The sequence below is a fragment of the Eleutherodactylus coqui genome, chromosome 1 (genome assembly GCF_035609145.1).
Source record: "Eleutherodactylus coqui strain aEleCoq1 chromosome 1, aEleCoq1.hap1, whole genome shotgun sequence".
Lineage (NCBI taxonomy): Eukaryota > Metazoa > Chordata > Amphibia > Anura > Eleutherodactylidae > Eleutherodactylus > Eleutherodactylus coqui.
The window spans coordinates 451102377-451117783 of NC_089837.1; the positions used below are offsets into that span (position 1 = coordinate 451102377).

The 15407-nt window shown below is 43.7% G+C and overlaps 1 protein-coding gene across 1 annotated transcript in view; it reads left to right on the plus strand.

Annotated features, from left to right (window-relative positions):
* Window positions 1-15407, plus strand: part of ATP8A2 (ATPase phospholipid transporting 8A2) — a 565764-nt gene that overhangs the window by 420462 nt on the left and 129895 nt on the right. Inside the window, exons 32-34 of the mRNA XM_066588982.1 lie at window positions 4174-4235; window positions 4332-4388; window positions 5042-5149. Of these exons, the coding sequence (XP_066445079.1) occupies window positions 4174-4235; window positions 4332-4388; window positions 5042-5149 (227 nt within the window). The remainder of the gene's footprint in view (window positions 1-4173; window positions 4236-4331; window positions 4389-5041; window positions 5150-15407) is intronic.

The following is a 15407-nucleotide window of genomic DNA, read 5'->3' on the forward strand; positions in this document are numbered from 1 at the left end:
ATCAGTAACATTAATTCTGGGGCCCACTGTACATGGGTTCCCATGTAAATATTTTCTGATCCCATTCACCAATTCTCATCTGCTGCATTTTTCATACTCTTCAATGGAAAGAGAAGTCCCAGGGAAGAAAGATACTAGACAGCCCCTCTGTGTGCCTAGATGTCATCACAGCCAGCCTGTCCATCCATGGCCAGGGCACGGTGATTTAGCGCCCTAGGCAAGTTAGACAAATTGCAACCCCTGAATTCACAGAATTAATTAAAAACTATGTTACTGTCTAGTAAAAGAGATCTAAACACGTTTTAAAAGAAACCAATACAGACAGATTAAATTTTGAATCTGGTGACTCACTTTACTTTTCTTCTCCATTTTGCCCATACCGCCTTGGCAATTTATTCCGTAGACGCAGTTTGCAGCCAAAACCTCTTTGGCCCAGGGCATAGCTATAATGGGTTTAGAAATTAGGCCCATCTGTTGCAAAAGAAGGCACCAGCATTATAGATGACACATGGTAGCAGGGTAGACCCTGTTGCAGATTTTACACTGGCCCCAGATCAGACTGTATAACTAAAACAGACACCCAGATCACACCCCATAAAGGGCTATTACCATTCCAGCATTTCATGACTGAGATGAGATATCCATGGCTGTTTTTTTCTGACTATCTCACCGGATGTAATAGGAACAGCCAAGGCGGCAGCCTTACACTTTTTCCTTGACTCATATTGAAGCGAATGGGAAACACTGTAGCACAGTGTGCTACACGGTCTCTGTAACTCCTAAGTACCGTGTTATGCTACACCGTTTCTATAACATCTATTCATTTCAATAGGAGTTAAGAAACAGTATAAGACTGCCACCTAGACTGTTACTGTAACACTTGCGAGGTGGTCAGGAAACAGTCGCAGGTTTCTCATCTCAATTATGAAATGCTAAGATGGAACAATCCCTTTAATTAAAAAAACAGAGCCCAAGATCTGACCTCATAATTAAAACAGACACCAGATTAGACCCTATAATTAAATGAGACCCCAGTTCAAACTCTATAATGAATATAGTCCCCTTTCAGACCTCTGACCAGACTATTAAAGAAAACCTGCTTTCCTCACTCCTTCGGTCCAGGTTCCACTCCTACTGCTCTGTGCATGCTTTACGTGGCACTGCTCTAATCCTAAAGGTCCTCCTCTACTGCGCCATGTCCTTACACCAATGCACACTGCATGATAACCTGGCAGGTGTTGGAACTCAGTACAGTGCCTGGGGCCCAGAACAGAGGAAGACCACCTGGGAGTGAAGAGCAATACACCTCGGACTGCTGTAACAATGAGCACTTCTGTGACTAACAGAAGTGTTTATTGTGTAGAAATATATAATGTGTTGCAGAAAAAGGTTTACCAACAATATTGTGTTCCCCTCTCAACTAGGCAGTCACCTACCTAGCCTGCCTACCCTGCCCTGTGTGCACTTATATAAATAAACTAACTGGTCTATTATACGGACATACAGACTTTCTGAAATGCTGCCTACTGTATCTGTAGGTAATGCAGAGAGTTTATTGCTCTATGTGTCACTCATGTGGGAAGTTGGGGCCCACTTTTGGCTTAGGACCCACCAAGGGATTTACCTGTAAACCTGTGGGCCAGTCTAAGCCTGGTTGGGGAGATCTCTTACTGACAACTAGAAATTATACAGGATAATGGAGAGTAAGGGTAAGAAATTAAATTGACAGAAAGTTGTATGGAGATCTGCACTGGCAAATCATCACTGTGACACCTACTACTAACCACGACACATCCATAATATGCTTGTATGGAACTGGCCTTAGTGAAAGTGGCCCCCGGGTGAAGACCTGGGCCTTTGGCAGGTCGTGTTCTAGGGGACTGTAGCTGACCTGAAGTTCTTCTCTCAATTATGTTGGCACCACCAACGGCAGAGATGAGTTGCTTTCAACCTAAGGAGTTGTTTGCAGTGCGGCAAAGCGCATGTTCGACTCTAGGCCATAGCATGCATGAAATGCCTGGTCATAGGGCTATAAAACAGCGGTCAGAGGCATGCAACAGGTATTGTACACGGGCACTGTCATGCTGCTTTATGAACTTGACTAAACAGTGGAAATATAATCAAAGTTGTTTCACCAAGTAGGCTTCACCAAGTTCAGGTGTAGTCTCTCTGTAAGCTCAGTCCTTCGCAAGTCCTCTACACTGATGGTCAAGTCTTGTGTTGATAATGGCGGGCCAGCAACTGGTCATCGGAAGTCATTTAATGAAGTGTGTAAAAATGGAGTCCACCTTCCCAAATCAATGCCGTTTTCCTATTCAGTGACAGTCACTCTTGCAGAAGTTGCGTTTATTCTCCCAACTACGATACCAACCCTGAATACCAAAGATTGGTACAAGCTAGTGAACACCGGGACTGGTTCAAAGATCCACTGCCACTCTTTGCGCATGTAGTCTAACATCATATATGCCTTAACATAATCTGTTGTAGTAAATACATGCGGCGCCTGTTCTCAGTATGACCACGCCTCACCACGTGATCCTTCGATCCAATAGACACATGACAAAATAGTACTAAAAGACATCAATGAACATAATAGAATAGGAATAGTCATAGTAGAAACAATCAGACTTCGACTTCACATAAATTGTAGAACCCAATACGAGCAGTACACCATAACATTCGTTATGTCACGCCACTGCTCTATATTAGCATATATTCACATTATCTCTGCTTTTTGGTGGTTTTAGTTAAAAAATATCAGGAAAATACAGTCATTTTAGCAAAAAAGACAAAAAAAGCTTCAAAGAATGCTGTTGCAAGCGTCTTGTGAGAGTATAACCTTAGACAACCCTTCCGTGAGTTGACCCCTCATTCTGTGATTTCAATAAAAATCCAATTCAACACCCACGTTTAATTGTTTTTCAGGAATCACTTCGACTTTTACTTTAGCGGTGATTCGAGAATCACGTTTTTATTGGCATAATAAATTATATCACATTCTGTAAACTGTAAAATATTTATTGGACCCCCAGGCCGCGATCGCTGGCTGCAGCTTTTATTACCAGTTTTGGGTAGACAGAATATAGTGAATTTGTTGGCGTTTCTCACATTTGTGGAATGAGTTAAGATCATTAATAGGAAAAACTATACCAGTGATTTTCTGACATACCAACAACTTCTTACTCCACACAGTATCCCAATATACCAATATGTTCGAGTGGTATTACACCATGTTTTTTGGGGAGAGTACCTACAAATAACACACTATATGATGGGGCATACAGTTTTTTCTCATAAGCCTTTATGGGCCTTTGTATAAAATTGAAGACAAGGATGTACCGTATGGGCCTCTAGCAGGCTGTAGGCGCCATATTACATATCTTATAACAGAGATTCGTGCCCATGCAAAGTGTGGCTGTGGAGTGTTTAACACCATGATCACTACTGATAGTGGTATGTGCGACCACTGGCCCATTGAATCTCCAGGTCACTGAGGATGGGTGGGGAGAAGGGACCCACATTCTCAGAATTGGTGGGGTCTTAGCCACGAGACCCTCCCTGATCAAACTTTTCTCACCTATCCTATGGATAGGTTACAAAGGTCCATTGGGGTTCAACCCCTTTAAGGCCAAAATTGGTTGTTTGCATCTTAAAAGGGTTGTCCCACCAAATCAGCTTATCTTTTTTCCATAGTATAAGTGGTAGGTGTCTGGTGGGAGTCCAACAGCTGGGATCCCCACTGATCACGAGAACAGGGGACCCATGTGTCTCCATATAAGTGAAATGATAATCATGTATGTACAGTTCCATAAAGATGAATGAATTGGCAGTGTGCACACATAACGGCCACTTCATTCATGCATGAACTGTTTTCATGATCGAGGGGTCCCAACGTTCAGAATCTTATCCTGTAGAAAAGTGATAAGTTGTTTTGGTGGGAAAACCCCTTTAAGCAGTTAACGGTGAATCTTAGGCCACCCCCCTATTTTGCAGCCACAGTCTCAGCATTGCTGTTTCTTGATGGTGAGGCTCATGTTTTACCATTACAAGACTGTTTTATATAGTTTTTTCCGATAGCCCAGACCAGGTCTAGCAGAGTGAATCCCTACACACACAGACTATGCATAATGCACAAAGTATTTCTGACCAGGGTCTTATATCTCCCTCTTACAGATGCCGTGTTCACCAGCGGACATGTCACAGATTACTTATTTGTCGGGAACATTGTTTACACTGTAAGTATTTTTGTGGTTGAGCAGATGATAAATACTATCACATGATGTACTTAATATGCACCATATGTGTATCTTTTACCCTTTTTCTCTTTATAGTATGTTGTGGTGACAGTCTGTTTGAAAGCTGGCTTAGAAACCACCGCATGGACTAAAGTAAGTGACCTCTACTGCCATTACTTTAATTAGTTGAAATGATAAATAGATGGTAGTTTCATCTTGGTGAGATGGGAAATTGGGGCTCAAACACCCTGGTTTAGGTTAGAGTTCCATTGTGATGACCGGATGGGAAGAATAGCGTGGCATGGTATGTTATTCTTCCCATCTAATGTGCTGATGAAGGGTACAAACATTTTATTCGGGTACTCGATTGGAACTTGTTGTCATTGAGGGGTACTTGGCTTGAACAGGTTGAGGAACATTGATTTAGGTGATATTTGTTTTGTTTTAGATGCTATAACATACTATTATATAAGTCAGTTAAGTTGTGATTAGAGATGAGCGAGCATGCTCGTCCGAGGTTGATGCTCCATTAGGATACTCGAAAGTACTCGTCACTCGAGCGAGCACCATGAGGTACTCAGGTAAATTTCAAGAGAGAGAGCAAACCATCCCCTATGCCGAGCATGGGGCACCTTGAAAAATGCTCAAGTCTCCCATTGACTTCAATGGGGTTCATTACTCGAACCGAGCTCTGGAGCATTACAGTAAGCTGGGCTCGAGTAACGAGCACCCGAGCATTATGGTGCTCGCTCATCTCTAGTTGTGATTACAAACCTAATAAAAATGAATTCCTCTTGATCTTGCAGTTCAGTCATCTGGCTGTCTGGGGAAGCATGCTGATGTGGCTGGTGTTTTTTGGTGCTTATTCCATTATTTGGCCCATAATTCCCTTGGCTCCAGATATGCTTGGACAGGTCAGTGACTTTATCTACTGTTTCATATATTAAAGACAAGCTGTGTATAACTTGGTGTCCAAATCGCTATTCAGTTATAGGACAAATGGATTACTATAGATTTCGAAAGACCATAGAAATGAAATGCATGTCACAATGCCTTATCATGTAGTACTTCATATGTATATAGCAAGAGAGAGAACTCTGTATGCATTCAGAATTGACTTAAGTACATCCTCTAATATACTGTACATAATAATCCACTCCCTGCCATTAAGTGCTGCACACAAGACTAGTGAAAGGGGTGAGAACAGCTGTCACTACCCCCCTGAATATAGATTTATAACTATTAGTGCACTGTATAACCTATCACGAAAATATGCTGCCCTTAAAAAGGTTTTTCCAGGCACAAATACTATTGACGACCAAAATTATTAATTGATGGGTCATCACTAGTTGATCGGTGGGGCTATACTACTCAAGAAGCTGGCCAATCAGCTGAGCAGGTTCATGATGTCAGTGCTGCTACACACATGGGCCGGATCGGAAGCTGCTGCTCCGACCCCTTTGTAGTGGCCGGTGCTTGTAACTGCAGGCGCACTTCCCGTTGATTTCAGTGAGACCCCAGCCTATCAACTTGTGATGACCTATCCTTCGGATTGGCCATCAATAGTATTTGTGCCTGGAAAACCCTTTTTAAAAAGGCATATTCAGGTGACAGATCCACTTTGAAATCTATGATATAATTTATTACACGAAGTTGCCTATGAGTGAAAATGGAAAATGCTGAAAAATCTGTCAAAACTGCCTAATTTCCCACCGTGCCTCTTGCAGTTTTGTACCCAATAGGGAATACATTGCAGTCGTTATATCCCAGTGATGACCCTGGGTCTCTCTCCTGCTCTACTATTATGCCGTCACTGAAACATTTCTATAGCTGCATACTGTCATTTGCAGTCATGATCAGATCCCACATATGGGCTAAGCGATATATCTACAACTTAATGAGGTTTGCTGTTGTTGGATACTTTGTGGTTTTGTGCTGGTTGGTGATTTTTCCTTCACTAGGACTTAAAATGCTTCATCAAGAAAGAGTTAAAAAAAATATTCATCTATCCTGGAAACTTTTTATAGTGCCTGTTTTAATATTTCGTGAACGGCATTTATAATGACGATCCGTCTATTTATGCTGTTGGATAAGAAATCGTGAATTTTGCAGAAACTCCCAATAACCGATCGTACGTCTGGTATCGCTCTCCAACGTGGACTGAATGGGAACTAACAGCGGGATTTGTTGCCATGGATTTGAATACGTTAATTGTAAACCAAAAAAAAAAAATCTGTCCTCCAAAGTATAGATGCAGCTAGGTCATAATGGCATTTCTCAGCCGCTCCTCCATAATTATGCTCTATAGCTAGTTCATTAATTTTCTCATTTCTCTGGTAAAGATAACGTTGCTCCAATATCGTTTTATGAAGGATTATTAACGTCATTGTAAGGAAGCGATGCTAACCGGCATAGAATGTAATTACATGAATGTCAACGTTTCCCCCCAAGGAATTAATTGTGTTGAACTAATACATTGTATCAATGTGGCTGACACTTGTTCCTCTGCATAGGTAACTCATGATGTACCTTCAGTGGTAATAGCTGAAAATGCATGTTATTAGGGTTCTTTGGGACTCTAGCATATCCTTATGACAGGCTACATCATGACTCCTACAGATCAGCACAATAAGATCCACTTCATTGCTTATAGAGGAACAGCACCTCCAGCATGTGAGTGGTTGTGCCTGGTACTACAGCTCTTCCCATTCACAGAGCTTCTGTGCCTTTGTAAACACTGAAGCTCCTGCACCCAATCATTGTGTTGGTAGGAGTCTGCTATATTGGATCTTAGCATTCATAGCATATCCTAAGAATAACTAAATCTATGAAAACGTTGTCATATTAAAGGGGTTGTCCAGTTTTAAACTATTGATGGCCTATCTTGAGGATAGGCCATCAGTGGTAGGTGGGCAGGGTCCACCCCCACCAATCAGCTGTTGTGCTCGTGCATAGAGCTGATTTCCACAGGATGCAGACAGCTCCGTTTCCACTGCGGTGGCCAGGTTTGGTATTACAGCCAAAGATCCTATTGAGGTGAATGGAAACTTTGCCTGTAATACCAAGAAAGAATGTACAGGCCTGGTGAACAGCAGATTGATGGCGGTCACAGGTGATGGATACCCGCTGATTTACTATTGATTGCCTTTCTTGAGGATATGCCATCAATATTTTAAGGATGGGCAACCCCTTAAACTTTTGAGCACATGGGTAGCTCACTGAACTAACATAATGTACAGCCAACTCAATAGAGATGTGGAATCTGGTTGGTCTGTTTCTAAGTTTTTATAACCTCCCCATAGACTTTAACCATCTGAGTCTGCGGTCTCTTCCACAAGTTGCACTTTTTTCTTTAAGACAAGCACTTTTCTCAGCCTTGCCGGTTTTAGATGTTTGTGCTGTACTTTTTTCTAAGCTGTACTGAAAAGACCAACATTTGACAGGTGTTCCTTGTTGTAACTCGAGAGCACAAAGTTAATAGGATTAATTTCTATTTGACTAAAGGCACAATAAATGTCAGGCTGGAGCGCATAAAGGCCCTTTCACACAGAATGATTATCGTTTTAAAAATGCGTTCAAACAAGCGAAAACGAATGATGATCGACGCAGCCAATGACGAACGATAAATCCTTCACTTTTCATTTATCATTCATTTTACACAAGCATAAAATAAATACTGATCGTTCACAAGTGTACGCCTATTTGCGCGCCCATGAGCATAGCGTTTTAGGGAAACGAACACTGCTTTGTAGCTCATATCTGTATTTTACTGTACTTTTTCCGTGTAAGGTATGTGTATTTGTGCGTACGCATTGATTTCAATGGCTAATTGGTGTAATGAGTAACTGATGTCTTATTTTTCCTGCGCAATTACACAGTGTTTCACGCATCTCCCAGCATATTTTTTGCCCATTTGCGCATCCCCATTGATATCTGTGGGTGGAAAAATAGAGCAAGTAGAGATGAACGAGCATGCTCGGGAAGGGCAGTTACTCAAGAGAGCATCGCTTTATTCAAGTAACTGCATGCTTGTCGGAAAAAATTGGGGGGGGCTGCGGGGGTGAGCGGGGGGTTGCGGGGGAAGGGAGAGAGAGAGAGATCCATCTCACACTCTCCCCCATACGGCCCCCTGAATTTTCACGGACGAGCATGCAGTTACTTGAAAAAAGCGATGCTCTCTCGAGTAACTGCCCTTACCGAGCATGCTCGCTCAACTCTAAGAGCAAGCTGTGTTTTTTTTTTTGCGTGACTGATATGCACAGGAAAAATACACGCATGTGAACGTACTCATTAAAACCACACAATAGGAAGTCCTACTGTAAAAGCCCTAAAATAAACCCTATCTGCATTTAAAAAAACAACACAATACATCACCTAACAGATGCTGTCTGCTCCGCTGCACTTCTCCGCAGTTCCAGCAGCGTTGCTTGTAGTTTTCACCCCTGATCAGGGGTTCAAAATCCCTGACTCCAGGAAGCACTGGCTCTGATTGGCTGAGCCACAGCACTCTAGAACAAATGAGAGCCAACGCTCGATGAACCAATCACAGCCATTCAATGCGATGGCTGTGATTGGTTCATCAAGCGCTGCATTGATTGGCTGAGCCGTGGTGCTCGAGAACTAATCACAGCCAGCCCTGACCAGGAAGCACTGGGTGAAAACTACAAGCAAGTCTGCCGAAGCTACAAAGGAGTTGTTCGGTCGGAGCCGGACAGCGCCTCTTAGGTGATGTATTGTGTTTTTTTTTTTACTGCAGCCAGCGCTTATTTTCAGGGTAGGGCTTATATTTCAAGTATTTCAGTCGCACGACTTTTAAGTGACACAAAATCGCGATATCGCCACGTGTGAAAGAGGCCTTAAGCTAGACCGTTCTTTGATTCCTGGTGGCATAGTCCTTTTCTGCTGCTTCGGTGGTCTAATTCCTAGCCTACCAAGTACTCTATATCCAGACGTCGTACACGCGTCTATAAAGTAGAAATCGCTTGCCTTTATAGAGGGCATTTAAGGTTATAATCCAGCACTAAACAATCAGTGAAATAAAAATATGGATCTAAGCGTTTTAGAAGCAGGAATTGTTGTGATGTGAAGGCATACTTGTGGTTTGGGGGTCTTCAAAGCAGCTGCTATCCCTACATTGTAGCACAAGGTTCCAGACAGCTCCTAAGACGCACAGCACTCCCTTTTCATTGGTCGTTAGTGGTATGTATTTTACTTTAATTCCCACAGTAACTTTATACACTTGGCACCAAAAAGAGAGTAATATGACAAAGCCAAAAGCAATGCAATGCACTAAAAACCTTAGAAGTTATTAGATGTTATCTCCGTACTGTATTGAAAGAATACCGCATATAATTGTGCCTAGACTATCCAACATAAGCTCTATAATGACACTGGAAGATCTTATCACCGGAGCCCTCCTCGTGCTTGACAGAACCGAAAAGGACTCAGCGTCAAGATAAACATTTGTTTTCTATTCTCCTTTTTTTGCAAAAGTATTTTCTCTCTTTTTTTTCTGGTGGGACGGGAACTTTCATGTGGGAATGAATTGCAAGGAATAACTTTTTGATTTTGCAGTATAATTAATGAAGTATTGCAGTGTATTGTACAAGCGATCAGATGGTTGCAAGTTCAAATCCCCTAGTGGAATTAAATAAGGTTGATAAAAAAATGTTTTAATCTTACAAAAAATGTAAAGTTTTCAAATTAAAAAAAAAATCAATACAATAAACCTAAAACGTAATTGGTATCACCATGCCCATAAATGTCTAAAATAAAATACTGACTTTTTTTTTTATCCCATGTGGTGAAATGTAATGCATTGCCAGAAATGTGTACTTTTGGTCACCCCCAACCATAATGGTACCAATAAAAACTAGACCTCCTCCATAAACAAGCCCTCACACTGCTCCATCAGCAGAAAAATCATAAAGTGACTGGTGTCAGAATGTGGAGACAAAAACTACTTTCAGTTTTATTATTTTTTAAGCAGTAAAATGTACTAAAAACTATATATATTTGGTATTGCCATAATCATACTAACCCAGTGAATAAAGTTGGCATGTCATCTTTATTATAGAATAAACACCATAAAATAAAACACACAAAAATTAGCAAGAAATTTTTAAAAAAAGGAAAAAAACTAAAATTGTCCATGCCTGTGAGGGTAACTTCACACGGCCGAGTGCGTCTCTCGGCAAGGGAAGGGGACAGGAGCTAGTGTGCTAAGCTCCTGCCCCCTCTCCGCCGCTTGTCGGCTGCCAGCAATTGGAGGGAATGGGGCGGGAGCTTAGCAACTAGCTCCTGTCCCGTCCCACCCTCTCCCATTGCAAACAGCTGGCAAGGGGCATAGGGAATGGGATGGGAGTTTAGAAGACACACTGCTAAACTCCCTCCCACCTCCCTTCTCCAGCAGCCACCATGGGCTCGCATAGCAGTCTACGGGAGCCGCTGACGTATTCTGGCCAGGAAGATAGTTCATGAACTATCTTTCCTGGCCATCATAAAAGTGCACTCCTATGGACTATTTTGGTTGACCGGGCGCATTTACGCCACGGGAATACGCCCATCTGAACCTATGCATTGTAAATAAATGCATCAGATAAGCAGCGTGTATCGGCTGGGTGTGAACGTGCGGCCGATATATGCTTGTGTGACTAAAGTCTAAGTGTATACATTTCTAGTGGGGATGTTAATAGATGCTCATATTAATAATAATAATGTAAAAAAAGCTCAAAAGTAAGAATACATCAGTGGAATATGTCTCTGGGCCATCTAAGGGTACCTTCACACTAAGGCCTCGTTCACACAAGTGCTTTTTTCGCGCAGCTAAGCAGTGCTTAAATCGTCCTTCCATAGGAACCAATAGGTTTCTAAAGAAGCGTTCACACAAGCGATTTTCAGATGCGGTGAATCAGTACGTCTGACAAAGATAGGACATACAAGTGCAAACTTGCATGTCGGCTTCGAGGTGCGCGCAAAGATAGGACATGCCCTATGTTTGCTGCATGTTTTCCATAAACTCCTATTGGAGTCTTGAAAGCACCTCGGATCATGTGAACACGCGAATTCCCGTAGCTTGAAGTCGCCTGTTCACGTGATCTTTTCACGGCTATAGCAGCGCGAAAAAAGCACTTGTCTGGACGATGCCTAAGCGTAATCTCTGCAGGCTTCTTACAGTGGAAAACCCATAGCAACTATACTGGTAGACCACAGTGGGAAAATCCGCATCTAAATGGTAAATTTTACTGCGATTTTTGTATCAGATCTGCTGCAGATTTTAATCCTGGTATTTTAAGGCCTCATGTCCATGGGGAAAATCAGGGCCGCCGCGGATTCTTCATGCAGAATCCCACAGCGGGTCCCTCCTTTCCCGCGGACATTAGGCAAAAAAGTAAGCATTACTTACCTGTCCGGACGCTGCGGATCTGCCCTCCGTCGCGGCCAGATTTTCTTTCTGCGGCCCGGCGGATATGCTCGGCATGCCGGCAGCGTGCCGCGCGCATGCGCCGTGCACTCCATTTTTTTCTTAACTCCTGCTCTCCGGCACTGGAGAGCAGGAATTCAGCTGCAGGTGTGCCGCGGATCCAGACGGCTTCCGTAGACTTGAATAGAAGCCTGCGGGAGCCGTCCCCGCAGGAGACCCGCACTGAAATGGAGCATGCTGCGCGTGTTTTCCCGCACACACAATCCGCGCCTCAAGGGAAAATGACATCTGCAGGTATTTAATTACCTGCGGGTGTCCAATGCATCCCTATGCGGCGCGGATCACATGTGCGGGTGACCCGCTGCGGATCTGTCCCCGTGGACATGAGGCCTAAGGGTTGAAATCTACAGCATAAATAGGCATGTTATGTATTTAGAATCTGCATCGTTTTTCAAAAACTTCTAGAAATCACCTCCACATGGCTTGCACTGTACATGCTACAGAATGTCTGTAGCAAAATCCGCTGCAGAAATCGTGCATTTACATTGCATGTGAAGCTGCCCTAAGAGCCTATAACGTTGGTTGTGGGGGAACAAAAATTGGGAGGAACTACCCTAGAAAAATAACTTTCAAAAACTTTTAGGTCTACCTTCACTAACAAGATAGTCAAGGCTATAACTAGATTTCATTTGGCCCAATTGAAAGCAACACCTGGGGATTCGGGTGGGCCTCCTTCCCCTTAGGGGCCAGCTGCATTTGTACCTCCCCCTGGACCGCAATCATAATTTACTCCTGCAGATGCGCGGTACAGTTAGACTCTTAAAAATGGTTACATTCATTCCGACCATGCATCAGCGTTAGGGATGAGCGAGTATACTCGCTAAGGCACTACTCGCTCGAGTAATGTGCCTTAGCCGAGTATCTCCCCGCTCATCCCTAAAGATTCGGGGGCCGCCGCAGCTGACAGGTGATTTGCAGCGGGGAGCAGGGGAGAGCGGGCGGGATACCCGGCTAAGGCACTTTACTCGAGCGAGTAGTGCCTTAGCGAGTATACTCGCTCATCCCTAATCAGCGTCCATTGCAGTCTATGAACTGATTTCACCTTTTATTTCCTAGTGGAGGGGGATCAGATATACTACTGTGGAAGTAAACATGGTTAGATACTTGATCAGTCTTCTAAATTTACAGTATATTTTACAGCAAGTTCACATGGAATAAATCTGTCCCTGCCGGCTCACCTAACCATCTAAGGGCTTGTTCACATCAGCGCTAAAAGGCTCTGTTTTCATTCTCCTTTATGGAAACAGAAGAACAGAATTCACTGGCCTACCTGACCCCGTTGACTATAAGGTGGTCCATTCAGATGTCCGATTGGCATTTGACAGGATTTGACAAAACAAAATAGCACTAGTGCCATTTCCTACTAAACTTTAATGGATTTCGGCGATGCAGTTTCTGATGAGAACAGGCCCTAAACTGATTGTAAACTGAACCATCACTGCATTAGGAACAACTATTCAATAACCGGTTGGTCCAGACATCGGGGGTCAGATGCTCACTCTAGGATCAACCATACAGGGCCTGTCACTGTTTGACCTACTGTCCGATGTCAGTCCATGGTAGACTCTTGATACTGTGGTTTGGGAACATCCAACAAGTGTGACTGTTTCAGTAATACTGGCACCACACCTTTGGTCACCAACAGCCTGCCTATGGTTAAAATCACTCAAGTCACCACATTTACCCATGACTGGCAAATGTTGCCTTCTGAATTGCAGAGGAGAGGTCAACAGATTATCTGAAAACAGACTGTGATGTTGTCATCATGCGGTACCGTATTAAGGCCCATTTACATGCAACTATTATCGCTCGGAATTCGATATACGATGGCATATGAGCGATAAGCGTTGCGTTTAAACACTGCCATCGTTCACTCTTCAGCTGAATGATGATTTTAAGGTGAGCTTAAAATCCATTGTTCAGCCGCAGAGAGATAACAGGGACTGCACGCTGTGTTTTCAGCAGGTGCTGGGAGATTACATTGTATTCTGCCGACAGCCTATGTGAGAACAAAGCAGCTCTGTGCAGAGCTGAGCCCACATGCTGGGCTCTGTAAACAGCTCCTGGAGGCCCTTCTACATGCAAATGAAGCTGATAAAGTGTTAATGGACATCAGTGTCCATTAACACTTTATGCAAAATGATGGCTTAAACTATCAATCTTTCAATTGTTTGAAAGATTGTCTTTGCATGTAAACAGGCCTTTACTGATCACACGTACCAGCGGTTCCTAATGCAGTGATAGTTCAGTATATAATAGAAAACAATAGATAATGACATCTATCGTTACATACTTAAGGCTCTTTCCCACGAGCATTTATGGGCCGCCGCTTTCACGGTCGGCCGATGTACGCTAACATCTGTGGCGTTAAAGCTTATGAATGGGCACACAAATCTAATGTTTGTGTGCCCGTTCACACTGCATTGGCCCCAGCGCATATGCGCCGAGGTCACCATGCCGTCGCCCCTTACCCCTCCCTCCCCATCGCAGGCTCACCTCTGCTCTCCTCCCTGCTCGTTATTTGTAATAGGAAGGGCAGGACGGGGCGGAGCTTATCTCCGTCCATGTTCCGCCCCTTGTCCGCAGCCAGCAATGGGAGGAGGCGGGACTGGTCCTGCCCCCTCTCATTGCAAAGACCAAGCAGGGAGGAGAGCAGAGGTGAGCATGCACGGGGGGAGGAGAGTAGAGGGAGGAAGTTTAGCAGCTACGCTAAACTCCTTCCTGCCTTAGGCCACTATCATTGGCTCCCATAGAAGCCCATGCATCAACCGACGTATTCCGGCCCAAAAGATAGTTCCAGGACTATCTTTTGGGCCCAACGTAAAAACGCCCGGTGGTGAAAACGGCCGGCCGATATACGCTCGTGGGAAAGAGCCCTTAAGTGTATATAAAGAGGAATTATTCTATTAAGGGCTCCTTCACACGGGCAGATTCACGCTCCTTTACTGTACTTGGTTGTGCTGTTGGGCCCGTTCAAATTGCTGCAGGACTCAACCGTGCCATGTTTGAACCAGTGGGGCCGCATACTTAGTAGGTGGGCCAGCCTAATTAGTCCGCAATGTTACTGATTAACACAGTGAAATTGCGCAGTTCAGCGTGCAATGTCGTTCGGGCCTCGGGTGAGCAAATGAGCACAAAAATAGAGCATGTCGCGGGGTTTTTTTTACCTGAAGGAAATGCGGGCACAAAAACGGTCCATGTGAGGGGGAACCTATGGAAATCGATGGGTTTTAACGGATGCGGTTTGTGCAAGCAATTTTGTGTGCCCAAAACCACAAGCAAAATCACTCGTGTGAAGGAGCCCTAAAGTAGTCTTTCACAGATAACGCAGTTCTGGGCATATCTTCTCTTCTCCCAGCTTGTATGGCAGCGGAGGGCAGGTAGGAGAGCTGCCAGCCGAACATGGTCAGCTTTTGTCTATGCAGCAATGCTAACAAGTCAGCACAAAACAGCCTATTGCCGTGTGGCCGGAGCGAAACTGCAGTTTTACGTTTTTTTCATAGATATAGTCACATAAGAAATAGAAATGGTGACAATTAAGAAAAAAACCCACAAAACTAAAATCTGGTTCAAATATTCTCTTTTCTAATAATACATGCCATTAAAGATGAGTGAAATGTGTGCAATTATACGAGACGGTTTATGTCAGACTGCCTGCTAATTCATTGTGGAGCGCTCTCTTTGTAAGG